The sequence below is a fragment of the Camelus dromedarius genome, chromosome 6 (assembly GCF_036321535.1).
Source record: "Camelus dromedarius isolate mCamDro1 chromosome 6, mCamDro1.pat, whole genome shotgun sequence".
Lineage (NCBI taxonomy): Eukaryota > Metazoa > Chordata > Mammalia > Artiodactyla > Camelidae > Camelus > Camelus dromedarius.
Genome location: NC_087441.1, coordinates 59,860,006 through 59,887,574, shown reverse-complemented (window position 1 = coordinate 59,887,574; position 27,569 = coordinate 59,860,006). Strand labels below are relative to the sequence as shown.

The following is a 27,569-nucleotide window of genomic DNA, read 5'->3' as shown; positions in this document are numbered from 1 at the left end:
CTAGGCAAACACTGGCCAATAAATTAAGTTGAAAAATATGTAAGAGGCCGGGAATATCAACCGGGAGTATTTGTCAATGGCGTGGGTGTTCTGGAAGATGAGATGACCCATCTGGCCCTTCAGAAGCCCCTTCTTCCTGGAGGAGTTGGATTCATTGCTCAGGGCCAGGTGGACCACTATTTTGTCTTGCCTTTCTTCTTCTGTGAGAATGTGGCTTCGTGGGTACCCTGCCAGGCTGTTGGCCTCAGACTCACTGTAGCTTCCATCCAGCATCATGGTTCTTGAGGGAAGCATTCCACACATGCAAGGGAACTGCAGGTGGCAAACACAAGCGGGCATGTCAGGTAGGTTCAGTCCTGTGAGGGGGCAGAGGAGGCAGCCTGGGCTGAGAGTAAAGCCCGTGGCTACTCAGAACCAGCCAAAGGCAGGACTAGAAGCATCTCCAAAGATCACTTTGTCCAACGAGTCTTCACCCCGGCTGCATAGTAAAAATCACTTGGGGAGCTCTTTAAATGGCCATGCCCAGGTGATTAATTTATTAATTAATCTAAGGCTCCCAGGTGATTCTACTACACAGCCAGGGTCCAGAACCACTGATTTAGTTCAAATGTCCTCAAATGCAGAGGCAAAGACTAAGACCAAGACAGAGGATATACAATCATCCTGAGAGCACACAGCTAGTGTCAGAGTCAGGACTTTAAACCCACGCATTCTGGAATCTAAAAAAAAAAGACAAATGAACTTATTTACAAAACAGAAACAGACTCACAGTCATAGAAAACAAACTTACGGTTACCGGCAGGGAAGGGGGTGGGAAGGAATAAATTAGGAGTTTAAGATTTGCAGATATTAAAATACAAAAAATAGATAAACAACAAGTTCATGCTGTATAGCACAGGGAACTATATTCTATATCTTGAAGTAACTTAAGGTGAAAAAGAATATGAAAATGAATGTATGTATGTTCATGTATGACTGAAGCATTGTGCTGTACACCAGAAACTGACTATACTTCAATAAAAATACATTAAAAATAAATAAATAAAAATAAATAAATAAACCCACGCAGTCTGAGTCCAGTCACGGGCCCCCACTTCTGTGTGTATGAATCCAAAGCTGATTAGGGAAGAGCATGTCCTTACTCTAAAGAGTTACATTTAAGAATAAAGGGCATGGTGCCTGTCATGTATTTTTAAATGGTTCAACTGTGCCATCAAAAATATGTTTCTATGAGAAAAAGCTCACACAAAAATGGCAAAATGGTAACAATGTTGGATGGAGGGGCGAGGTGTATGAATATGCATTATTCTATTTTTTTCAACTGTTTCTGCAAGTCTGAAAATGTTTATAAGAAATTATAAGTTGGAGGGAAGGAAATGGTTTTGCTTAACTCCTCCTCACAATTTGAGTCAGCAAAGCTGGCGCCGGTTTACAGTTGGTTCATGAGCTCATATTTGTTGGATGAAGGCTTTGCTATATTTTGAACGACTCTATACAGGAAAGTCCAATGGATGATAAATCCAAAGTATTTAAAGATAATCCAAAGGCATTTGATCAACATAGCAGATTAGTGAAAACTTAAACAAGAATTCACAGGTTTGTGTTTGGTCGGTGTTGGCCAAAAGCGTGACGCCTGCCTGATCCAGCCAGCTGAACTTGGGTTTATTCTTCTCAACCTTTTGGCTTTAATATGTTCCTAACCTGGCTCTCAGCCCCGCAGTGCTTCTGTTTTTCCATCTGGGAAAGTGAAATAATGATATTTCACACCCTGTCTCTTTCACACCCTACTGTCATGGGTCTTGAAATACGCAGATGGATACCAGGAAACTTTAGAATGCAAAAACAGATGAATGATTTTACGTCAAATCAGAATTAATTGAAGTATTTTTACGTATGAAAGAATCTTCTGTGGCTTGGGGAGCTATTGTTTTTTAAATCAGGCATGATTGTTTCATTATTATTTCTATGTCTTGTCCCATCAGCCACAATAATTAAGTAGCACATTAATACATTCCTAGAATAATTAACTCATGGATTTTAAGGATAAAAGGTCAGTAAGAGGTCATCTATTCAAGTCTTTGCATCTAGATATAATCACACCCAAACTTTGATGAAATGGGAGAGATTGGTATATTATTCAGGAATTTTTTTTTTAAGACACTGGTCTCTACTTCTTTTCCTTGCTCTAAACTGAAATTTTTTCTGCTAAAATGAAAACAAATTTTTCTCTTAAGGTTTTGAGTTAGAATCAGGAAATGCCAAAAATTATGAAAAATCTCTAATTTTCACATCAACTTGTTTCTAAGAAAAGTTGAGTGGCTCCTGGCACACTGGACAGGTCTGGATAGACAACCAGAGAATTCGAGCACATGCAGGTGAAGCAGACCCCGTGTTCCCAAACTCCCCCTGCAGCTTCAACCCAAAGCAGTGCGGGCACCACATCTGAGCCAGGATAAACGAGCAGGCTGTTCGGCAGAGCAGAAGTCCAACTTCAGTGAGCATCAGTATCACCTGGGAGCTGGCCAGCAATGCCAGTGCCAGGGTACCATCTCCAGAGATTCTGAATTAGTAGGTCTGGGGTGCAGCCCCAGAATCTTCATCTTTAGTAGGCTGAGAAGGTGAAGCTAGGCCAGGAACCTCTGGTCTCCCACTTTAGGAACCTCAGCTCCACTGGGGGCTACAAAAATGGTCCTGAATAGTGGTTTCTCTGTGGGGCAATGCAAGAGAGATTTTGTGTCTTCCCACTAGTCCATCCTCCAGCCACCACACCTTCTCAGACTTAAATCGTCTGGTGACAGGTTAATGAACTGCCCAAGTACAAGTTATGCATGGTCAATGGTTCACGGGCCCGTATTTGCCAGATGAAGGCATTGCTATTTTTTGAACAGCTCTACATAGGAGAATCTAACAGATTATAAATCAAAAATGTTTAACTATAATCCAACGGCATTTGCTGATGGTCAACATATAGATTATTGAAAATTTGAATGAATACTCAAATGCTGAAACAAAGAAGTTTTGAAGATAATTTAAAATATAAATTCTTAAAACAATCTAGCATACTTGAAGATAATGTGGAAATATTTAACAGGTACAATGTGGGCATTAAAAGACTATTTTGGGAGGTCGGTAGCTCAAGTGGTAGAGCGCATGCTTAGCATGCACGAGGTCCTGGGTTCAATCTCCAGCACCTCCATTAAAATAAATAAAGAGAAATCCTAATTACCCCCCCAAATATTTAAAAGACTACCTTTGAAAAGGCAACATATCCTCTATTCCTAAAATTTAAAGCTCCCTTATGCTAAGCAGCTCTCAGCCACCTAGACGTGCATAAATATGGGGTTTTCATGTGCCCTGATCTCTACCCTTGTTAGAGCACTCATTTTGATTAGTGCAATGATTAGCAAGGATTTGGTAACAAGTTGGCATTTTATTTCTTAACTATATTAAAACGAGCCTGCATAGGAATAGAATAGACTTTCCCTCTCCACCCAGGCACACTGGCCTGAATTCCCCATTTGCTTTCTACGCTACAGTACAGTTCAGTACAGAGCAGTACGGTATAGATTGCATACTATTTCCAGTGAGTCTAAAGGCTAAAGTTGTGCGTGCCTAGATTTTTCACTGATAAACACAGGAACTTTTTATTCTGGAACTTTCCCCTCATCTGCTCATAAGACATGGAAGCAATTTCCCTAGACATATTCAGTAATAAGTGATACTTCATGTGTGCCTGAACCACACAGTTTCAAAACAACTTCCATATACATTATCTCATCTGACCCTTACAATAACCCTGGGAGGGAGGGGGCGGGGGCCGGAGTCAGAGTTTGGTTATACTTTTTTTTTTTAACAGATGAGGAAACATCAGTGGCAGAGTTGGGTCTAAGAACCCAAGTCATCCTGCTGTTTGTCCCGAGACTTACTACTTTCTGGGATCCTTTGTGGTAGAAGCTGGAACCTACTCTAAAATCAGTCTCCTCCTTTTGCACAAATACCTCTTTTTCCTCCATGCAGCCCCCTCCCCGACTCTCATCCAACCAGCAGCACTGGCTCCGACAAGGATGTGAATGAAACTTCTCTCACCTTCTCCTGCAGCTTCCGCTCCTTCCTCTCCTGCACGGTGGTCAGGTAGTTGACGGCTGCGTACTCCAGCACCGAGAGGAACACGAACACGAAGCTGACCCAGAGGTAGATGTCCACCGCCTTGATGTAGGAGACGCGGGGCATGGAGGCGTTCACGCCGGTGATGATGGTGGACATGGTCAGCACCGTGGTGATCCCTGCAACATCCAGCTCTCGTTCAGCCACTGACAAGGATACACGGCTGCCCCACGTTTCACCAGGTCATCATTTTACATTCTCTCCCTCAAATCTAACAAGAAGTCCCCAAGGCACATTGCCACTTCGTAGAGGTGTGAGGATCTGGCGAGCGCGCCACCTGTCTCCTTTCACTCCAGCCCCATTGGGGGCCTGGGTGTCTGTGATGTGGCTGCCCAGATCAGGGGTGCTTCACAAAGGACCTGCTCAGACGTGGAATATAAAACTGCAACTAAAGGATACCTCAAAAGGAACCTGCTCAAACCTCAAGGAAAGAACACATACCCCCCCCCCCCATCTAAGTCAGGGAAGACTGGAAATTCCATGGTGTCTTTCATGTTCCTTATTCTCCGTGCCTTGCTGGTTAAATCCTCACGTCTCAGGGCCCAGCCTGATTTTGTCCAAACTGACAATGATGTGTTGCAAACACTCACTCTGGAATTCAGGGTCTGCAAAGGACTAGACCACAGCTCCGGGGAGTGCAGCCCTCTCCTTCTCAGAAATTATGAAATATGAGCCCTGCTCCCAAACTCTGTGTCTAAATAAGGCCAACAAACAAAGTTTTTGTATTTACAGAGTAAGTTTGGGCACTTGTAGAATTGTCTTATTTATCAAAGCACTGAGCTCTGGTACTGCCGGTGGTGGGAGTAATGCCCCAAACAGACACTGTCTTTCTGAAATGGTTCCAGCAAAGTTGATGTAGTTGGAGCTCCCTGTGGCTTTCACAGTGAGTCTGGGAAACAGATGACAGCATGTGAATGGAAAGCAAGAGGCAGGAGGGAACTTAGCTCCTAGTGACTCTGACAGCCCTCAGTTGAGAACCCTGAATAATGATATCACTATTTCTTTTCAACTGAAAAGCTGAAAAACCACCCTGCCACACCTTATCCAATGCTTTTACCCAGTGAGACTCTGGCAGGCACGGCTCTGCGGTCGATCCAGAAGGACACCCAGGACAGCATGACCATCAGGGTGGCAGGGAAGTAGGTTTGGAGCAAGAAGAAGAAGATGTGGCGACGTAACGTGAAGTTAATGTACAGACGGTTGTACCAGCCTGGGGGGCACAGGAAGGAGAGAGAACACACATCATAGCCACTCAGCTCCTTCATAAAACACATTTTATTCAGGGAATCATAAATGCCTCAGGCATGTCCCTAGAACCTTACCATTCCTCTATTAAGTGGAAGTGAGAAAAACCATGGAAGAGAGTGATGCCGTGATAACCCACACTATGTGGATGCGTCCATCTCAAGACTCATCGGCCCCTGTCCTATATGTAACAGGAGCCCCTTGAGAAGGCCGTTTAAGACTCTCATTACTCAGATTGTGACACCGGGCCCAGAAGCATCGCCATGACTTGGTTGCTTGTTAGAAATGCAGACTCTTGGGCCCCACCCCAGATCTCCTGAATCAGAACTTCCTTTTAACACTCCTCCCCACGTGGTTCATATACAGATTAAAGCTTGAGATGCATGGATTTAACAACTCCCTTTGGAGTTCTTTACGGGGGAGAGTGAGTGTGAAGTTAAAATACCAAGCTAAGCACAACACTGCATTTAGGAACAGAGGGAACCATCACAGGTTTATGATCAATGCTTTAGCTGCACCTTGGTGTTCTTTGTAAGGAAAAAGTATGCACGGAGGAGTTGAAAGGAAAGGGACAATGATGGAAGGAAAAGGAAAAGGCAGGATAAGCTTGCAACGACTAAGGCTGAAAGTAAAAGGTGGACTTGGCAACAGGAACTGGAACACTTGGCATGCAGGACAGTTACAGTGCAACAGTCATAACTGTTCCAGAAAGTGATTGCAGAGGAGCTGCAGACTGAATGTGTGTCCTCCCTAAATTTACATGTCAAAACCTCAGAATAGCATGTAAACTCTGACCCCACTTTTGTAAAATTACATAATTAAAGCAAAATGTCTGCAAGGCGTTTGCTGAATTGTTCAGAATGACTCCCTCTGGCCATGGGATTTCAGTGCTCAGCAACTTTTTAAAATCTCTGCTTTTAAGTGCTGTCTATGTGTTGTTAGACTAGGCATTATCATAATGATAAAAAGTTATTTGGACTGAAAGAGGGAAAGCTTAAGGCTGAAGAATTCTAATGTGTTTTCTTCCACATTTGAATCAGACTGTGGCAAAAGTTAGGTACCAGTGCTGCTGTAGAAGGCCAGTCTGGACGTGGTGTGAAATTTCTGAATCAGAAACTGAGACAGGGAGATCTTCTCATCTGTTTTCAGGGATTCGTCCCCATTCTTCCAATACAGCATCAGATCTTCATCCGTGTATGCATCTTTGGGGGAGAGGAAAATAAGTTAATTTGACTCCTTTTCTTCTGAAGCAGGGTGGAGCCACAGGGCAATCCTGCACCAGCGTAGGAGTAAACAGGCCTTCACGCTGGCAGGCTGTGCCTGGTCTCATGGTTACTAAAATGGCACAAAGAGGAAATAAGGCAAAGATTTGCCGAAAGGAATACGGATACTTACAGCTTTCCAGCTCCAAAGAACAGGTCTGGGAGTCCAGGGGAAAGTGGCTGAAGTCCATGTTGCACATGGCAGTGACCGTAATCCTAGAACCCACAAAACATGTCAGCTGGTGCAGTGAGTTATTGGCTCACATGCCTGCCTGGAGTAAGAACGCAGATACAACCAAGAGCGGCTGCCTCCTCACATCTGCTTCAGAAGTTTGGAAACCCAGGTATCTATCTAAGTTGCGGAACCTTAACTTTTAGAGTTTCGTCTTCTGTAGATGAAGCTGTTTGCTCAGCCCAGATCCCAGCTACCGGGGCTGTCAGCTGTGAATGGCCCACACCTGCCCCCTTCCCTGGGCATTGCCCTCAGCCAACAAGCCGCCTTCCCCAGAGATGCCTGGAGGTTATGCCCCACCTCCCCAGCCCCCGCTCAAAGCAGTTAACATCTCATTCTGGCAGACTGCACAAACAGGCCTGGGGGCTGTGGCGTAAGACTGCGTCATCACGCACATGAGCTCGGAAGCCAGTCTGCACTGGCACTCAAGAAACAGTAGTTATTGTTATTGTCTTGATGTTTATTACCAGTAAGCTTGGGTCATAGTCTCTCAGGGGTGGAGGGTACAAAGAAGGTCATTGTCTCTCTCAATTCATTCGGGCTCAATTAGTCTCCCAACCCAAGCTTAAGATCCTCGATGACAGGGAAGTCATGACCACTACGGTGGCCGTTTCATCTTTAGAGAAATCTAATTATCATCAGAAGGTTCAGACCTTCCCAGGTAGCCCACAGACCCAACTCCAGTGACAGAGTCTTCAGGGCCAAAGGAACAGAGCATGCATAGACTTTTTTTTTTTTTAATAGAGGGTTTTTTTTGTTGTGGTTTTTAAAACAAGACTTGACTAGCTAATTCATTCAGCAAATACTGTTTTCTCACCTCTTGAGAAAATCACAGTTCAGCTCTGACGATCCAGTGGTACATCATTAAAACCATGCCCGGCATAGTCCACACACATGAGAATGGCACTGGACACAGGGACAGTGGCCCCATGGACAGTTACCTCATGCTGTACAGCACCTGCCCATCCGGGAACACCCTCAGCATGATGTTGTCTGTGGTGGTGTCGTGGATGAATGACCTTTTGGAGTGAACAAAGAAGACATCGGGGACCCAGATCTTCTTCACCAGCCGGCCGTCGAAGGTCATGCTCTTGTTGCTGGTGCTGGGGAAGGCCAGCCGCTCATCCTTCCAGTAATGCCGCAGGTACAAGGTCATGGTGAAGTCCTGGGAGAGCCAGGGTGAGACCGGACAGAATCAGCATACAGAGCTCTCTTCCTTACAGTAGACCCTCCATCCCCCACTGTGATGGACACTGCAGGCTCAGCCTCCAGAATCAGAGGTGACAGTTTTGCAGCCCTGCAGGACCACGGGGGAGGCACTGATGCTATTGCCCCAGGAAAGAGAATGGTGAGGGGAGGGTATAGGTCAGCGGTAGAGAGCATGCTTAGCATACACAAGGTCCTGGGTTCAATCCCCAGTACCTCCTCTAAAAATAAACAGACATAATGACCTTCACCCACCAAAAAAAAAGAAGGAAAGAAAGAAAGAGAATGGCTCGTTTTCATGCCTCGTGAGGTTGGAGCCCGGGCTGTTGCGCAGCCCGTCCTTCAGGCTCTGCACATGAACCACTGCTGTGATGCCCACTGCCTGGCCAGGGGGTCAGCAGGGTAGGATTTCCCCAAAGCCCTTCTTTCTCTCATTTAGACCTTTGCACACATTTGGCTAACCATTCAATTCAACTTAGCAGATGCTTCTAGAAACCCAGATAATCAAGTGTCCCATGTAGGAGGGTTTCTACCATCAGACTTATAAGATCTTTGAAGGCAGAATTGTACCCTGTCCACCATCAAAGCTCCAGACCCTAGTTTAGTCTGGCAAGGCACAATAGTAGATGCTCGATAAATATTTGCAGGTTGGGAAAATGGAGGGAATGAACGATGAGATGACGGGCAGCTGCATACCTAGGATAATTTCAGCCTGAAGGCTTGTCCTGTTAAAAAGCACCTTAACCCAAGAGTGTAGCCCTTATGCTGTAGCCAGGGCTAAGACACAAGTGCACATGAGTAAGTCCCTTCCCAAAGAGCTTCTGCTGGGAGCCGGTGAAGGAAGGGTGGAAAGATGCAAGCGGTGGCAGGTTCAGAGCGTAGTGCCCACCTCGAGCCTACCAACCACACCCAGACACCCCTGTTGTCCTGCAGGGTCCGCCTGTGGAGGGGAGCACTGCCCCACCCGCCCAACTCTTCCAGCCCCCTTCCCTCCATTTTGGATGCTTCTCTTTCAGTTTGCAAACTCCCTGTTTCTTCTGCCTCAGAGACCCACATACACACTCTTGCTCGGCCCTCCCACAGCTGTCAAGTCTCAGCTGAAACGATGGTTCTTTGGAGAACCTTTCATCCACCTGAACTTGCTGGGCCTTGCCAGACAATGAGAAGGGAGCTTTGCTCCCAGCAGGCATTGGTGATCAGAGACCTGCAGAATTTCCAAGTGAACAGGTCCACCTTCTGTGCTCCTCCAAGTGGGGTTCATCCGACCCCTCACATCACTTGAGGAGTGTGTTGAAAATGGAAGGGACTAAGCCTCACTCCCAGAGACTGAATCAGGAAGCCTGGGATGCGGGTCTCCAGTTCACCAACCCCTCAGGTTACTTTTACCCACGAAGCTTGGGAATCCCTGTTCTAGATTTTACTGCACCTGGGCCAACCTCTAAGTCCCAGTTTTAGCCCCTCCAGTTCCTGGCTCCGCCCACCTGCCTTGCCCAACCTGACCGACCCAAGATATCACAGGACCTCAGCCACACAATCCCACGCTGGAGCTGCCCACCAAGGGCACCACGTACCATGTCCACCTCTGAGATGCTGTCCAGGCTCTCCACCTGCACATCCATGCCCACCGGGATAGCAGGGCCTGCAGAAGGGTGAAGACAGCTAGTTAAGGTGCATTCCTCTCTAGCACTGGGCTGGGAGACAGCCCCAGCCCCCTTCCCCGGGGACCCTGAGTGGAGCAGGGCTGAGGCAGTGGCTTAGAATTCCATGAGGGTTTTCTTGCCACTTCTTGACATATTGGGTGTCTGAACTTTCTCCATGAGGGCAGGGACTGTGTCTACCTCAAGTGCATTTCCTAAGGCAATGTGGGTGGTTTTATTCATGCTTGTTGCACGAGTGGACGAGCTGGATTACTACTTTCTATATTCCAGGGCTGTCTCCACAGGGCAGAGGAACATTAGTTGCTCTAGTGCTGGAGTGTAGGCCCTGGTCATTCGTTCTAGAAAGGACAGAAAGAGCCTCTGACGCAGGGTTGGTGCACCAGCACACCCAGGGTGGATTCATTCATCATTTGAACTATACCTAAGGTACCTAACAGACAGCTGGGGTACTGCCCTCTAGAAGACTTCAACCTGGTATAAGACAAGATCTGTGTACACGCTTAGATCACAGAGAAAGCAACAGTGTATGAGATTCTGAAATCCTTTCAGGACGTGTCAGATGAGAAGTACCAGAATACATAGCACAGAAGCTTGGCACTCAATTTTATCTGACCCACAACAAGGTTTCTAATACTGTGTTTATCTGTGGGTCCTGTTTTACTTCTTGGGCTGGGTGACGACCATTGATAAATTCACTTTGTGATAACTTTGTGGGCTGAAAACTTATGCAGTTGACCCTTGAACATCACAAGTTTGAACTGCACAAGTCCAATTAGACGTGGATTTTCTTCCAATAAATATGTTGGAAACATTTTTGGAGATTTACAACAATTTGAAAAAACTCATGGGTGAACCACAGAGCCTAGAAATATTAAAAAAAAATTTTAAGTTAGGTTCATCATAAATGCATAAAATATACATAGATACTAGTTGATCATCACATAGGCAGAAGGTGAGTGGTATTTCATACAAAAGTAATGATGTGTTAGTTTTCCTACTGGTTAATAACTTTGCATCCAAAGAATTACATTACCATACAAGATGCCTGTCTCCTAACCGGAGTAACTGTATATCAGATTATCATCGCAGGTAAGTGGCTTTTAAAAAATGTAAGAACATTTCCAATGCTGTATTATGAAATGACTGTGATACAGTATGCACGATTTCTCCTCACAAACAGAGGGGAAACCTCAGGCTTCTGGATGCTCTCCTAACCGGGACACACCACCGAACCAGGCAGCTGGGAGCTTAGACAAGATATTTTTGTTTCAACTGATCCCTGGGATTATTAGGAAGCTGCTAAATTTTTAATCTTTTCTTTTTCCAGACTGAAAAGGTCATCCAAGGGGTATACCATCTTAGGCAAATTCCTCTCTATCGATTATTTTAACATGTGAGTTCACAGGGAAGCCCCTCTTTGAGAAACAAGTTAGGAAGAGAAGACAGAGATGGGAACACATACCCCACAAGTGTTGAGGGACAGCTCGTTCGCAAGGCCTGCTGAGTGTGCAGGGGTGGGAAGGAGGGGATGTAAGCCTGGGTCAGGGGCCTGGCATACAGCTGCCTCCTCCGAGGACAGCGGGCTCTGTTATTCACACAGGGTCACCTATGTGCTGTCTGCCAGCCTCCTTCCTCAGAGGCACATCCACCCCCTGGCCAGTGCCCCCTATCCAAGAATGAGGTGCTGGGCAGAGTGGAGACCATCCAGAGCACCTGCCAGGAAGACTTCTTGGCTTTAAACCATCTCCAGATGCTCCCAGGGGTGAGGGATTATACCAACCATTGGACCCCAGGTGGTGAGAAGCCTCCTGCTGTGATGGTCCCATCTGGCCTGCCAGGACTCTGGGATTTGCAAAGCTTCTTCCATGTATGTACCTCACCGTGTGCTCCCCTTGCCCTATTTCATCCAAGTGACATCTAGACATCCAGGAAAGTCCTGCAAGGGCGAAAAGGTGCCCAGAGGACCAACCGCCCTCGGGGAGGAGGTTAGAAAGAAGGAAGAGCACCCCCACCCTTTGCTTTGGTGACTGAGATCTTGACAGCTGATGTGTAAGAGTCTCGGATCTTATTGTGCCTGCTGGAGGTGACACCTCCTTCGCCTGCAATCAGGGCTCTTCCCTGCCTCAGAAGCTTACTCAGGCAGAATCAGGGGACTGTCCTGATCTCCCACACTCTGGGGGACCTTGCTGATGGGCTCAGCAGCTGGAGAGATCAGGGTACAGGAAGTCTAGTTCGCTCCCCCTAGACCCCAGGCTCTTCTGTAAACTGAAGGTCCTGACCAGGTGATTGATTGCTCGGGCTCCTGCCAGCAACAGCAGACTCCGTTAGAAAGTTACAATGGGTCAGGGGGAGGGGGAGGGTACAGCTTAGTGGTAGAGTGTATGCTCAGCATGTGTGAGGCCCTGGGTTCAATCCCCAGTACCTCCATTAAAAATAATAATAATAAACTTAATTACCCACCCCTCAAAAAAGAAAATTACAATGCATTATTCAGAGGATCACCCAGATAAACACAGCTGCCCCACAAAACTGTTCATTGAGGCAGGGCGATGTTACTTTTGAGGGCCCTGGGTACTTTTGCCCTCCTGGGCCCTTCCACCATAAAAAATAATACACAGATGTAGAAAACAAACTTCTGGTGCCAGGGAGAAGAAGGGTGGGGAGGGATATACTGGGAGTTCGGGATTTGCAAATACTAACTACTATATATAAAATAGATAAACAACAAATCCTACTGTATAATGCAGGGAACTATATTCAATACCTTGTAGTAACATATAATGAAAAAAGATATGAAAAGGAATATGCGTATGTTTATGTGTGACTGAAACATTATGCTGTACACCAGAAACTGAGACAGCATTGTAAACCAACTGTATTTCAATCAAAAGGGGAAGAAATCATATTTTACAAGTGTGTTGGTCTAAAGATGAATATGTTAATATTATCTATTAACATTTCTTCTACCTAAAATTTTGGTTTTTTCTTCTGACTTTAAATTAGATTAAAATATTTTCAGCGTATTGGTTGTGAATCCTACTCTACCTAATGATTATGTGGGCCGTGCACTGGGGGATGTGTGGGTCAAGGGGGCAGAAGGGAAACCGAGCTAGGAGGCAGGGCCAACTCAGCAGCTGTGTGACCTAGGCCACTCACCTTACCTCTCTGTGCCTCAGTTTCCCCATCAGGGCCTCACGCTAGTATCTACTTCACGGAGTTGTTGTGAGGACTGAAGTGAGATTGTGTCTGTAAGGACCCCAATTAGAATGGTGCCTGGCACAGAAATCACTAGAAAAGTGTTCATGGTCCTTGGTGCTATTGTTTGTCATCCTTGCTCTGGCCACCTCGCTGACTCTCTGCATCTTACCTGACCCTCTACAAGAAAAGCAAAGGGGGACTTCCTGCTTACAGGACGTTTGCTTGGACCTCCTGGAGCACGTAAAGCTATTTTAGAGCAGCTTATCCAGGCAAACATTATTGAATTTCAGAAAATTCCTCGGTGGCATTACCCAAAACGAGGCCTCCAGGACGCCAGAACTCCCAGGGAGATGGTGGCCTCCTGGCCTGAGCTCCTGGTGAGCAAGTCTCTGGGCAGGAAAAAGAGGTGGAGACTGTCATCTGTCACCTGCTTTCTCCTCCTCCTCAGCAGGTGTCAGAGCTCAGGGAACTGAGTGGGAGGTTTTGAGTCCTTTTAAAAAAGGGAAGGCCTCTGGGATAAATTAATGTCTTAATCCCCTCTCAGTCACACAAGAGGGAGGCCTGACAGCTGGATTTTTCTAAGGGACCGTGAACCCATATGTGCCAGGGGCTTTACATACATTATCTCGTCTAATCCGGACAGCCACCCCAGATGGATGGATTACTATCCCCATTTCACCAACCAGCAAGCAGAGGCTCAGAGAGGGTCAGTGACTAGCGCACAAGTCACCCCTACTCCTTCCTGCCGCCGCAGGCACCTCAGAGAAGTTCAAGAGCAGAGGTAAAGGGGACATGATAGCCTGCCTGGGTCTCTCTGGCCAGGGCCCATCGGCGGCCGCGCTCCCAGCTTCAGTGCCCCACATGCACAAGGGGGCCGTCAGCCCCGTGCCTCATGCATTCTGCTCTTTTCTTCCCTCTCCCTGCCTGGTGGGAGCAGATGGCAGGCTCCTTTCCTGCCCCACTACCCCCACCCCATGGCATTTCTCCAGTTCCTGAAAGGGACATCCACTGGCATGCCACCCCTCCCTGACCCCCAAACACGGAGGCTCCTTTGGCAGCAAATCTGCAAGGGGGCTTTGTAATGGGTTAAACTGATGCTACGTTGGCAAGCAGGTGGCCCCCTCAGAACCCCCTAATTCCCAGCCAGGCAGAGGCCAGCAGAGCAGGGGAGCCGGCTTCTGTGGGAGACACCCCACCCCCCTAGCTTGCTCTTATTTTTTTAGGAAAGGACAGTTGGCAGCTGCAGGGCTGGTCCTTCCTGAGTGTAAACGCTGTCAGCTCCTTTTCAGCTCACAGCCCCTCCACTGACTGCCTTCCAGCTCTTTTCTCCTGGGGAGGATTAGTGACTCCGAGCAAGCGGGGCTTCTCTGGGTGTGAGTGGGAAAATCAGGGCCCCCCAAGGAGGGCTGTGCCTGAGGGACCTGACGGAACAGCAGCAGCAGGCAGCCCCGGGGCCAGGTCCCAGAGGGCCGAGGGGAGGACACAGTCCTACCTCCAAAGGCGGGCCTCATAGTGAAGTCATGGTCATCCACTCTGAGAAGCGGCTGAGGTTTTCCATTTGGGATTTTGGTCATGTCGAAGTTCTTCTTATGTAGGTGACTGCAAAGGCAGCAAGAAACAGTTTTCATCAGCCCACCGCAGCCTTGTGCAAGACGATTTGGGGAGATTGCTCCCTGAAGGACCTACCCACTGGGCACCTTTTCCCCATCCTACCATCTCCTCCCCTGAAGGGAGGTCGAGATATAGGATTCCCTCTACTTGCCCTCACCACGCAGGCCTTTGCAAGCAGGCTGACCTGAGGACCTGGCCCTTCCAGAAGTAGATCCCTCCCGTCAGGGCACCATTCTACCTTGGCAATAATTTTTTCTCTAATGGAGGTACTGAGGATTGAACCCAGGATCTCGTGCATGCTAAGCAGGCACTCTACCACTGAGCTATGCCCACCCCGCTACCTTGGCAAGTTTTTAATTGTCTTGCCAAAAGTTATGATTGGATGACCAAGGGTTGGGCTGAATGGTGGAGAATTACAATGACTTTTTTTCTTTCCTTTTTAAATATTTCTTTGATGTTGTTATAATATTGGGTTTGTGATAAATAAAATGTCTGAGACAAATGTAGTTAAAGTTTTAAAATGCTGGCTTTATCCTAGCTGGACCTGTGCTCCATCCAGTTGGCAGCAGTCTGCAGAGTCCACCTTGGTGGGGAAAGCCTCAACCCCTGGGAGAACAGGTCACAGCCAGTGGGTGTCAAGGCCACAGTGGGGCTCAGAGGTGCTCTGACATGCAGCCAGGTGGTGGGAGCCCAGCCGGAGCCCAAGTCAGCAGACGTGGTTCCCTCTCCTTTAACCCAGAGGACACAGGAGTCATTTTCCCTTCCTTCTCGTTCACACTCGTCTTTCCAGATTGTTTTCTTTTTCCCCACCAAACCATACATCATCTTAAAGCAGTCAAATTCAAAGCATTCTAAAGCAATATTCTACTGACAGGATTATCACTAAACAAGAATAAGAAAGAGGGGAGGGTGAAGGAGAGGGAGAGGAAGGAAGGAAGAAGGCAGGCAGGCTTTTTGGACATTAGCGCCTGACAGGATGTGAGCTCTAATTCTTGACAGAAGAAAATAACCTTATAAGAAGTCAGTGTTACTATAGTATCTGTCACATGTAGGCTGTTGAAAGTTTTAGAAACAAATGAAGATTTGGTTTTTCAAGTGTTGTTTGGTTGTTTATATATACGCCTATTTACTCTCCGTATTCTTACCACACTTCATTTATTTTTTAGAAAAACAAGCATATTTCCTGTTTAAACTCTGAAAGAGGAAAGTGACGTATCTCCTGTCTTGAAGACCTGTTCTTTGAGACATCTTCCTCTGAAATCCTTCTTAACTTTCATTCTCTACCAGCTCTGCCCAGATGGTATCGTCTGATGGGAGCTCTAAAGCTGTGCTGATCAAGAAATTACTCACTAGGCACATGGGGCTGTTTCAATTTAAGATAATCAAGATTAAGTAAAATTAGTATTCAGTTCCTCAGTTACGCGAGCCATACTTATGTGCTCAAGGGCCATGTGTGGCTGGTGGTTACTACACTGGACGGTGCAGATATATGACATTTCTACAACTGTAAAAAGTTTTGTTATTAGGGCTGGTCTAAAGGTTAACCTGGGGGAAGGGTATAGCTCAGTGGCAGAGCTTGTGCTTAACTCTTAGAGCTCATGGTTCAATCCCCAGGACCTCCACTAAAAAAAAAGATAAAATAAATTTAAAAAAAATTTTTTTAAATAAATAAATAAAGGTTGACCTGTCCCTTCAACCACCCTCCCTACCCTAGGAGCAGATTCCCCGGTGAGCTGGGCCTTCCCACCTTACAGCCTGACTCCTGGAGCCCCCTGGCCCAGCTCCTCACAGCTCCAGACCCTCCTGCTTCTGGGAGGCCTCTGGCATCACCTATCTTTCTCTCTGTTCAGTTCCTCCAGTCAGTCTTGGGGATGTCAGCATCCACACTATAGGGGAGCAGAACTAGCCACCCTAAAACGTGTCTCTTTGGCATGTGGATTATTTCCAGCTGAAATAACCGAGGCCCAAAAGACCCAGGAAGAAACTTTGACCTCCTTCCTAACCGCTTAAAAGAATTTCTGTAGCGGGCCTATTCTGGAATAGAGCCATCCCCAGAGTTATCTGCAAAGAGTAGGGGCCAGGTATGGTGGAGGAGACTCTCCACATGGCCTAGAGATCAGTACTCTACGTCCCACTGTTTCTGCTAGTGGGTAGGGGGAGAGGGGCAGCGGCAAACCACTGGTTTACCAAACATCTGCATGTGAATTGCCTTCCTCCCCTTTGAAGTCCTAAACCACTCCTCCCAACATCCTCTTTTGTCTCTAGTGGAAGATGGTATTTAAGGTGAGGGTTTCACCGTTTGGGTGAATTCCTCAGTTTTCCTAGGTCTCTCCCATGGATACAGGTTATTAAACTTTTGTTTGATTTTTCTCCTGTTAATCTGGCTCATGTCAATTTCATTCTTAGAGCAGCCAGAAGAACTTAGCAGGACAGAGGAAAATTTCTTCCACCCAGACAGTATGGGCAGCCATCCTGCACTCTGGTTGCACAAGTCTTCAATTCCTGGACTCAAATTTATTTGCTCAACACATCTCTACGGGGCACCTACTCTGACCAAACATGGCTCACTCAAGTCATGGGGAAACATATATTCACTGCCCCTATAGAGTTGATAACCTAGGGCGGGAGCTAGATGATAAACAAGTGCATAGGTAAATAATGTAATTTCAGAAAGTGCTAAGTGCCAATAAAAATATAACAAAGCAGAGTAAGGAATAAGAGAGAGATGAGTTGGTGTGGAAGGTGGTCAGGGAAGCCTTCTGAGCCCTGGAGAGGGTGTGGGAGCCATGAGAAGGTCTGAAGAAAGTGTTCTGAGAATGGAATAGCAAGTGCAAATGTCCTGAGGTGAGTCTGGCTTGCTTGAGGAACAGTAAGAAAACCAATGAGCGTAGAATAAGGAAAAGGAAAGCAGTAAGAAAGGAGGTGGGAGACAAGGCCAGGGACTAGATAATGAGACCCTCAGAGGAATTCTGAGCAGGGGAGTCACAAGGTCTGATTTGGGACCTGAGAAGTACTCTTGGCTCCTGTGTGGAGGAGACTGAGGAGGACAGAGCAGAAACAGGAAACCATTAGGAGACTTGGTGAGGCAGTGTGTGGGGGTGTGCATAGAGAAGTGATCAGATCTGAGGGAGGTGGAAAGGCCTTGCTGATGGGTCAGGTGAGGGGTATGAGGGGAACAGAGAGGCAAGATGGCCCAGGTTTATGACTTCAGCGCCTGGATGAATGGTGAGGACGTTCACTGAGATGGTAACGGGGGAGTGGCATGTTTGTGGGGAGGATGGTACCTCAGCTTCTGAAGAGCCATCTTGATTTCCCGATGCCTGAGAGACACCAGGCGAGACACCAGGTAGAAAGTGCAGACAGGGTGGGGGCAACTCAGAAGGCAGTAGCAGTAGCAGAATTTTCACTTCCCTCAGTCTTATAGGGGGTCACGGGGCTCTCAACAGAGATGCCTGACCCTCCTCCTCCCTCTGACCTCTGCCCTCAAGCACCCTCGCCCGGCTTCCTCAGCCTCTCTGCTTCCCACCACTCACTCTCAGCGGCGTTCAAACTGGAGTCGAGGCCCCGTCACCTTGAACCAAAACTAAGCAGAAAATCTGTCTACACCTCACACCCCCCCTCACATAAAATTCAGTGGAAAGTGCTAGTGGGACCGTGCTGGTAGTTATACTCTTCTTTGACCTTTTCCTTTTTAATAAAACATCTCTCCTCCTTCCCCCATAAAGAAATAACTTTCCCAAAATGCTGCTGCCATGTCCTCACTCCCAAGTTCTCCCTGACCTACTTGTGCCTGAGCCGAGGCCCCACAGGTGCTCTTGCTGAGGGTCAGGGAGGACCAACTGTTAGAGCAGGCAGATAGCTAGATATGAACGGAGAAAGGGGACGCAGGCCAAACAGCAGGAACTGGGTAGAAAAGAGGGGCACGGGGCCAAATACAGGAAACCATACATCATGTAAGCACCAGGGGTCCCTGGGCAGAGAAAGTAAAGCAAGAACCTCTGGGCTGATAAGTGGTCACAACTTTTGGGGTGATGAGTGGCCCGGAGGTTGATAAAGAAGGGTGGGAAAAGGCAGGAACCTCCAGTGTCCGAATGTAGCCTTTTGCTCATTATGCTCTCTTTTCAATAAATCGCCCTTGCAGGTTAGAAGGACCCATCGTGCACCGACGCCATGACACTTCTGATCCAGACTAAATAAGGACAAAAATCCCTCCTCCCTTCAAGAATGTGGAGTTGGGAAGAAAATCTGGGAATAGACCCCAAACTCTTCCCTCCCCAATGAATATTCTCCCCATTCATTTTTACACTCTATGTAACCAACTTGCTAAAAAAACTCAAGGCAGCCACTCACCTGAGCCTGCCCGCTCTCCCCTTGAGAGTGTACTATCCGTCCCTTAATAAATCTCCACTTTACTTTCTTAACCTCTGTTTTGTCTCTGAATTGTTTCTGGGTTGGGGCAAGAACCTACATCTACCAGCAACACAGCCTCTGCTGGAAACTTCGTCTTCCAGGATAGGGCCCTGGTCCTCCCCAGCCTCCACTAAAGCCTCATCCTCCTTCTCAGCCTGACTCTTTTTTTTTTTTTAATTAAGGTATAGTCAAGTTTACAATGTTGTGTTAATTTCTGGTGTACATTTAGTACATATATTAATTTTCATATTACTTTTCACCATAAGCTACTACAAGCTATTGAATATATTTCCCTGTGCTACATAGTATAAACTTGTTTATCTATTTTATATATACCAGTAAGTATCTGCAAATCTCAAACTCCCAGTTTATCCCTTCCCACCCTGCTCCCCCGGGCAACCACAAGTCTGCATTCTATGTGAGTCTGTTCCTGTTTTATGTATAAGTTCATTTGCCTTTTTTTTTTTTTTTTTTTTTTTTTTTTTTTTTTAGATTCCACATATGAGTGATATATGGTATTTTTCTTTCTCTTTCTGGCTTACTTCACTTAGAATGACATTCTCCAGAGCCATCCATGTTGCTGCAAATGGCATTATTCTATCATTTTTTATGTCAGCCTGACTCTTAAATGCCAGTGTCCCCAGGACTCTGTCTCAGATGCCTTCTCTTCCCTCTCCATGCGTTCCTGGGCAGTGGCTCCAATTATCAGTCACTTGCTGACAGTTCCTGAATCTATGCCCCCTGCTCTAGACCTTTATATCCAATCGTCTAACTGAGTGTCCCCAGCTGGGGATCCTATAGGCATTTAAACGCCAGATGTCCATTGTTTGGGGACCCGCTGAGTGTGAGATGACCCAGCTGAAGGACGGGTGGGCGTTAGAGGAAACCGGAGGGAGGCAGGAGGGGTCCGGCGGAAACAGACAGACCGAGGCTACAGGGGCAAGCAGAGCCCGGACAGGCAGAGCCTTGAAGATCGTGTTAAAACTTTTATCCTTATCCAAAGGCAAAGGGAAAACACAGAGGCTGTGGGGCAATCGGAGGAAAAAGCCATGATGAGATTTGCTTTTGGACAACCCTGCTGCAGCCACACACTCCGAGGAGGAAAGGCCAATCCATGGCTTCTTCCCCTTCAGCTGGAAGGCGGGACCTAAGTCAGCTCCCTAGAAGCACGTGTGGTCATGGAGCGGCCCCTTGGAGGAGCTTCTGCCCTCTCCGGCCTCTTGCCCAAGAAGTGAAGGGTGGGCCGCCCGGCTTCCTGCACAGCGGCTGCTGATGGAGCGGTGTTCAGAAGCCCCAGCAGAGACACGCCGGGAACGCGGAGGCAGAGCTCAGCCTGAGGACTTGGCAGATCACAGACTTTAGTGAGTACAGCCGGCTCGTTCCCGGCCACCCCCACCGCAGCCACCACGCGCTGCCCAGGGAGCAAATCCCTCCGCGTCAGCAGTTTCTCCATTTAGAGGGGAGGATTGGGGAGCAGAAGTGCCAGAGTGCCAGGACCCTAGCAGGAGGGAGGGGACTGAGGTCCCAGTGCCAACACCAAGGCCCCGGAATTTTTCTTAAGAGCCCAGTTACTGGATAACTCAGGCCACTGAAATCCTGAGCTTGGGCTATTTGTGCGAACTGGATGCCCTTTGTCCATCCTTCACAGGAGATGCCGGGCGCTGTCCGCATGCCTCAGCCCTCGGACCGCAGATTCCGGGGGCCATATGTGGAGCCCAGCCCCACAGTGGGGCCACCAGAACCTCCACAGAACCTCAGACCCATCCTTGTCAAGGTGAGGGGTTTAGAGAGAAGGAAAATGTGTTCCCTGTGCCTTTGAGAAGCAGGGCTGGTGCCACCGTATTGAGGGTTATTTGGCCGCAGTAAGAACAGCAACTGTAATGACCTCGCCCCTGTAAATCGCTCCTCACTGCACAGGTCCCACGCTGCGGTCACCTCATCCTCCAGTGAGGACGGTCTCAACACCTCCCCTTCTCAATTGGAGAAATGAGATTCAGAAAGATCGGGAAACACAACCACGCGGCCCGGGAGCATTAGAAGCAAGGTCTGAACCTGTTTCCCTGACTTTCCGACCCCTACTTCTTTTCCCAGACCCTCTGAAATGTGGGGGTCCCTGGGTCCCGCACAACTGGGGCCTTGATGCAGACAGAGGATGGCCAAGGCCAGGCAGAACCAAGGGGGCAGCAAATCAGAAGGGAAAGATGAAACGGGACCCCAGGCTCAGGACCAGCAGTGGAGAGACAGTGTTATCAGGGAAGAGCCCTGGCTCCCAGCGCCCAGAGCTTGGTGTATTTTCAGATCTCAAGGGAGAAGGGCCACTCTTGGCAGGAAAGCAATCACGTGGTCAGGAGGCTGACTTAGGCAGCAGTGCGGGGAGGAGTTGAAATAAAGCTGGGAGGCTAGGCTGAGAGGCAGGAAGAACAGAACAAAAGAGAGCCAAGAGCAAACAGGCTCACTTGGCAGCGATTCAATAAAGAGGGACACAAAGGATCAGAAAAGCGGAAGCAGTTTTGAAAAAGCAGCTGCTGGGCAGAATAACTGCTTTGTGAGGGTGTGCTGGCCAGCATGATGCAGACAGTTTACAGGTTAGAAGAGGTCCTATCAGTGTGTATGAGTATGTGTGTGACTGTGAGAAACCCTATGTGGTATATGGTGTGTGTGTGTATGACCGTCTGAGAAAAGAAGTTACTCTACAGAGAAGATAAGCTCTAAGACTGTAATGAGAAAAGGTCTGGACATTTTCTATCTATTTATTAGTATAGCTTAACTCTTGTGTCAATAATGAATGTACTTTTTAGTCAGATGCTTGGCTGAAATTTTTCACAGACAGACGCATGTAGCTCTATGATTGTCTGAGCATGTGCACTTTCTGGAACCATGTTCCCTGATGTGACATTTTCTCTATCCTTCCCCCAGCTTCTGTTCAATAATTATTTTATATTCTTTGAATGTGCATGTTTATCTTTCCATCCACTTTAACACCTCATGGGATAGACTTCAAGAAATTCTCCTCACCCCTAAGGGTAAAATTCAGTCTGTTCATAAACAGTGTGGAGTTTCCTCAAAGAACTAAAAATAGAACTATCATATGACCCAGCAATTCCACTCCTGGGTATATATCAGAAGAAAATGAAAACACTAATTAGAAACGATACATGCACCCCAAGGTTCATAGAAGCATTATTTACAATTGTAAAGATACAGAAACAAAGTGTCCATCAACAGATGAATGGATAAAGAAGATGTGGTCTATATATACAATGGAATACTACTCAGCCATAAAAAGAATGAAATTTTGCCATTTGCAACAACATGCTAAGTGAAATAGGATATTATGCTAAGTGAAATAAATTGGACAGAGAAAGGCAAATAGATGATATTACTTCTATGTGGAATCTAAAGAATACAACAAACTAGTGACTATAACAAAACAAAAAAAAAAAAAGCAGACTCACAGATATAGAGAAGAAACTAGTGGTTACCAGTGGGGAGAAGGAAGGGTGGAGGGGGAAGGTAGGTAGGGGTAGGGAATTAAGAAATACAAACTACTATGTATAAAATAAATAAGCTCAAGGATGTATTGTACAGCACAGGGAATGTAGCCAATATTTCATAATAACTGTAAATGGAGTATAATCTATAAAAATTTGAATTGCTATGCTATACAGCTGAAACTAATATAACATTGTAAATCAACTATACTGCAATTAAAAATTTTTTTAAATAAATTCAATCTGTCCACCAGCTCACGCAGGTGTCTGGGAATGGGACTGTGGGTCTTCTGAGGAGTGACAGACATGCTATAACTGCCCAGGCTGCCGAGTGGAATCCCTGAGGGGCCCTGAGGGGCCCTGAGGGGCCCTTCCTGAAGTCCAGCACCACTGTTAGAGCATAGTCAAGTTCAGACAACTCTTTTCCTCCAGCCTGAGTAAATCAGGAGCCTACGTTCTGGTCCTGTCAAGCCACTAGAGAGCTGTGCAAATTCCTTGTGCCTTTGAGCCCACATTTTGGCATCTGTGAAATGAGTCAGTGTTTCCCCATGTGTGCTCTGTGGCATATGAATCCCACAAGGTAGTCCAAAAAAAGTTCTTTTTTTTCTTTCTTTATTATTATATTTTTTTTTTGGAGAAACACTGCATAATTTATCCCCCTCTTCAATTCAAGATTCACAATGTCTATTTGCTTAATAAAGTTCTATACATTCTGTTATAAAATCATCTATTTAGAATGGTCCAAAACAGGATTTCCTAAGCTTCTTTAACTCTGGAGCCCCCTTTTCACACACCAGCTACTCACAGTTCACAGTATTAGAACTCATGGGACTTGCTGATGATCTCTGAGGTTCAACAGCCTACGATTCTGATAGCATAACCAGGATGAGTCTTCAGAAAAGTGCCTCCTTCTGGTCATCCTGGACGATTTGTATCTGTTTGCTTTCTGACCGAGTAGAGTTAGACCCACCTGAGTATTCACATCTCTCAGAGCAGCAGTCTCCAAACTAGGGGCACTCCCCAGAGGGCTCAAGATGGTCTACTGGGGTGCAGGAAGTAGAGATAGTAACTCTTATCTATAGTTAGTTTATGTATAAAAATAAGGAAGCTATTAAGCTTTAACGTATTTATTTTTTTAATTTATTTTTTTCCTTTAATTAAAAAAATTTTTTTTACTTTATTACATTTTTGTTTGTTTTTGGAGGGTTTTGGGGGGGCAGTAATCAGGATTTTTTTTTTTTTTAATGGAGGTATTGGGGATTGAACCAAGGACCTTGCGCATGCTAAGCACACACTCTACCACTGCACTATCTATACCCTCCCCCAGGCTTTAATTTAATATACATATTTATAATAGTACATGGATGTAATTTGTGTGTGGGGGGTATATATATATATATATGAGGTACAGTTTCAAAAAATTGTCGCTGATAGTGGTGCTGATTAAAAAGGGAAACCAGTGACCTAGAAACTGTGCCTCAAGATGTTAGTTTATATTCCAAATCACTAGTTCATGCAATGCCTAGTAGAACGGAAAACAGACATCTCACTTAGAGTGTTGATATCTCAGCTGCTTGCTCTTTTCTTCATGCTGAACAGTCCTCATGTCTACATCAGGTCTAGAGTACCATGCTTGGCACATTGGTTCAAAACAAACATGTTAAGGAACTTCAGTTTGTGATGTAAATGATACTGAGTGCAAATTCTGGGCCTAACCAGTATCTCATCATGATATGTCATTCACTGTTATCCACAGGTCTATTTCTGATAACCAAGCAAATTTCAAACACCTTTCCTAAGATTCAAAAAATGAAACCCGATACCATTATAAAAATTGTTCCCAATCAAACCATTTAAAGAAGACAACTCCCAGTTACGTTTTTTCTTAATAGTTCAAACAAAATTCCTATGTACGGTTCCCCTCCAAAAAAAAAAAAAAGAAGTCAGTGTAATTACTTAGCAGGCCATCTGTGGTCCCTACAGGACATAATCCTGAGAAACAACAGCACAATCTGAGAAGCACAGAGATGCTCTACCCACTGTCTTCAACTACCTGCCTTAAATGAAAATGCTTTGGCCGAATACAGACATCAGAATGAAGGGCTCAACCTAGTCGAGCTTTGCTTTCTCACTGCTGATGACACAACAGCCTATCTGTACCCAGAGAGAGGCTGTTTTCAGTGAAGTCAAGGTCCTGTCTACCTCCGGCTGGAAAGCGGATTCCGACAGGACAATCTAACCCCAGGTCTCCCGGGAGCTGTCCCACTGGGTGATGCTGCCGCTGCTGCCACGGTGAGTGACCTCTCTCCCCCCACCCCACCCACGACTTTACCTTGGCTTGGACGTTTCCAGCTGCCCTGTCCATCTCCTCTTCTTGGGCTTTCTGCTCTCCACGAGAACCATCAGGCAAAACAAGAACAAAATGAGTCTTGTAAAATAAGGCATTCTGTGAACGTCCGTGATGCCCCAAGCTGCTTTCCAGGAAGCTGCAGCAGGGCAGATCCCCTCCAGGCTTAACCATTGGTTCAGTATGCTGCCTTGGGCTGGGGCTGCAAGGGTGCAGCTGGCCAGGCTGAGGTTCCCAATTGAATATTTGATACTGTTGCTTGTCCCACCCCACTCCCCACCCCCAGGCCGTGACACAAACACCAAGGCTTTACCCTCCCGCTACTTAGTGATTGGCTATTAGTCAATAAGTTTGTCCTGTGAAACTCAGCTTCCACTGAGTCCTAGAACAGCTTTGGCTAAAACTGTTATATAAAAAAAAAAAAATTAAATCTCTTGGACATGCCAGCTTTTTGCTGAGATCGTTAATCCATCTCTCTGGCTGCATAAAGCCAGTCTGTCACACCCGCCAGGGAGCAGGTTGGATTCTGAGTCGATTTACAGGGAAGACTTGGTGGACATGGGGATGAGCCCATGGATGTGCTCAGGAAACGCTGAGTAAACACACAAATGGCCTCTTTCACAGCGCTGCTTCATTTCTTGCTCTGTGCTGTACCTGTGGCCAAGGGTACTTGCTTTTCCCCCAAATATGCATCTTTTTTTTCCCCCAATGAAAACACACCTTAAAACACATTTTGATATTGAAGGAAAGCATAAACCAAAGGAGAATTCATGATTACACAAGCTCTTCTTCCTAGCACGAGCATGAGATTAATTTTCGTCTTTAATCCTAAAATATATAATGTCATCATAAATTAGGCTTGATTCCCTTCCTGGGCTGTGGAATTATGAACATTAGAAGTGAAAAGATACATGTGGTTATGTTCGACTCGACAGAAAAAAATGTTTAAAATGTTTTCTTCTAAGAGTTTTTGCTCTTACTTTAAGGCCTTAGATTCATTTTGAGTTAATTTTGTCTGTGGTGTGAGGCAGTGATGTATTAACATTAACATTTGTTTATTTCTATTGATTTTTTTTCTTACACAAGAAGCTCTTCTGATCCCTTTAAGAAAAGTGGAATGACACTTTTTTAAAAGGACTTCCCAACTAGGATCAGTTGGGTCAGAGAAGTTATAATTATAGAAGAGGATAAGGTCTTGCCCTAGGGGAGGGAAAGAGAGGGAAGACAGAAGAATGAGAGAGTCAAGGTATCACTGAAGTAGAATCTCCATGGTGACTGAATAGAGTAGGAGGTAGGAGAAGTCAGTGATATCTCAGATTCTACTTTGAAGGTATCTCTGGTTGGTACCACCATTTTCTGACATCCCTTAGAGGTGGACAAGTTTGGTGGAGGGATGAGATAAATTTCAACTTGTGGAGTCTGAGGTGTCATGGGACATTCAGATGCCCAGCAGACAGCTGAAGTATGAGCCTGGAGCTCAGGAGAAAGGTGTGGATTGAAGAAATAGATCTGGAGTCATCATTGTAATGGTAGTGTTTTAACCACAGGAAAAGTGAGATCTTTCTGGGGAACAGAAGAGGTCAGAGTCTAAGCACAGAATCCTGGAGAATATATTCTCTTAAAAGATGGATGGGCAGTCAGAACACAGGCATAGGAGACCTAGCAGAGAGGTTGACTACAGACTTTTGGGAGGAGGGTAGTCAACAGTCAGTACTGGGAAGAAGTAAGGGCACAAAACAGGTTCCTGGACCTGGGGACCGGAACACTGCCCCTCACTTCAGTGAACTGTAGCCAGAGTTGCGAGATGTGGCAAGAAGCCAAATTACAGTGGGTTAAATAGGAATTTGGGAGTCTGAATAATTTAGTCTGGGGACTGATTCAGTGGTTACCAAATCTGGCCACTCCTCAGAATTATCCAGGTAATTTGTTTAGAAGTCCCACTCCTGCTGAGGACTGAGCAGGGAAGAGATGAGACCTGTTAAAGTTCTTTTCCATAAATTTTGTTCAAAAGATCTCTTTTCTTTTCTTCCATTTGGATTAGGCCCATCAAGGGCTGACTGACTGCAACCCTAGAATTGTGCACGGATGTTGCTGGTTTTTAAAAAAAAATACTTGTTTTGTTGCATTCTAGATGCAACTTTAGGTCCTACCAATTTTTTTTAATCTTATTTTTAGTAGTTCAATTATTGTGATTATAGTAGGGAGAAAAGCCAGTTGGAGATAAGTGTAACTTTTTTTAAAATAACAATTTTATTGAAATGTCATTCACATACCATAAATTTCCCCCTTTAAAATGAGGTTTTTAGTTTTTGTGCAATTATCACTACCACCTAATTTTAGAATGTTTTCATCTCCCTCAAAAGAAAATTCACCCAGTAGCAGTCACTCTCCATTCCCCATTCCCTTCAGCCCCTGGAAATCAGTCTACTTTCCATCTCTATGGATTTGCCTCTGCTGGATATTTCATATAAATGGAATCATGCAATATGTAGCCTTTTGTGTCTGGCTTCACTCAGTATGTTTTCAAGATTCATTCATGTTGAAGCATGTATTATAACTTCATTCTTTTTATTGCCAAGTAATATTCCACTCTATAGATATAACACATCATGTTTATCCACTTATCAGTTGATGGATATTTGCATTTCCAATTGGGGGCTCTTACAATAATGCTATGAATATTCATGTACAAGTTTGAGTGAACATGTTTTCATTTGTCTTGAATATATACCTAGGTGTGAAATT

General features: G+C 45.9%; 1 protein-coding gene across 1 annotated transcript; it reads right to left on the bottom strand.

The window, feature by feature from the left end:
• GABRR2 (gamma-aminobutyric acid type A receptor subunit rho2) lies at nt 1-25,087 on the bottom strand. The gene is given in 10 exon segments (XM_010987699.3): nt 1-312; nt 4,087-4,283; nt 5,222-5,374; nt 6,471-6,611; nt 6,805-6,887; nt 7,845-8,068; nt 9,681-9,748; nt 14,458-14,564; nt 24,810-24,982; nt 24,984-25,087. Coding segments are annotated over 10 exon segments (1,473 nt in total). The 5' UTR covers nt 24,999-25,087.
• Nucleotides 25,088-27,569: the final 2,482 nt, after the last annotated feature.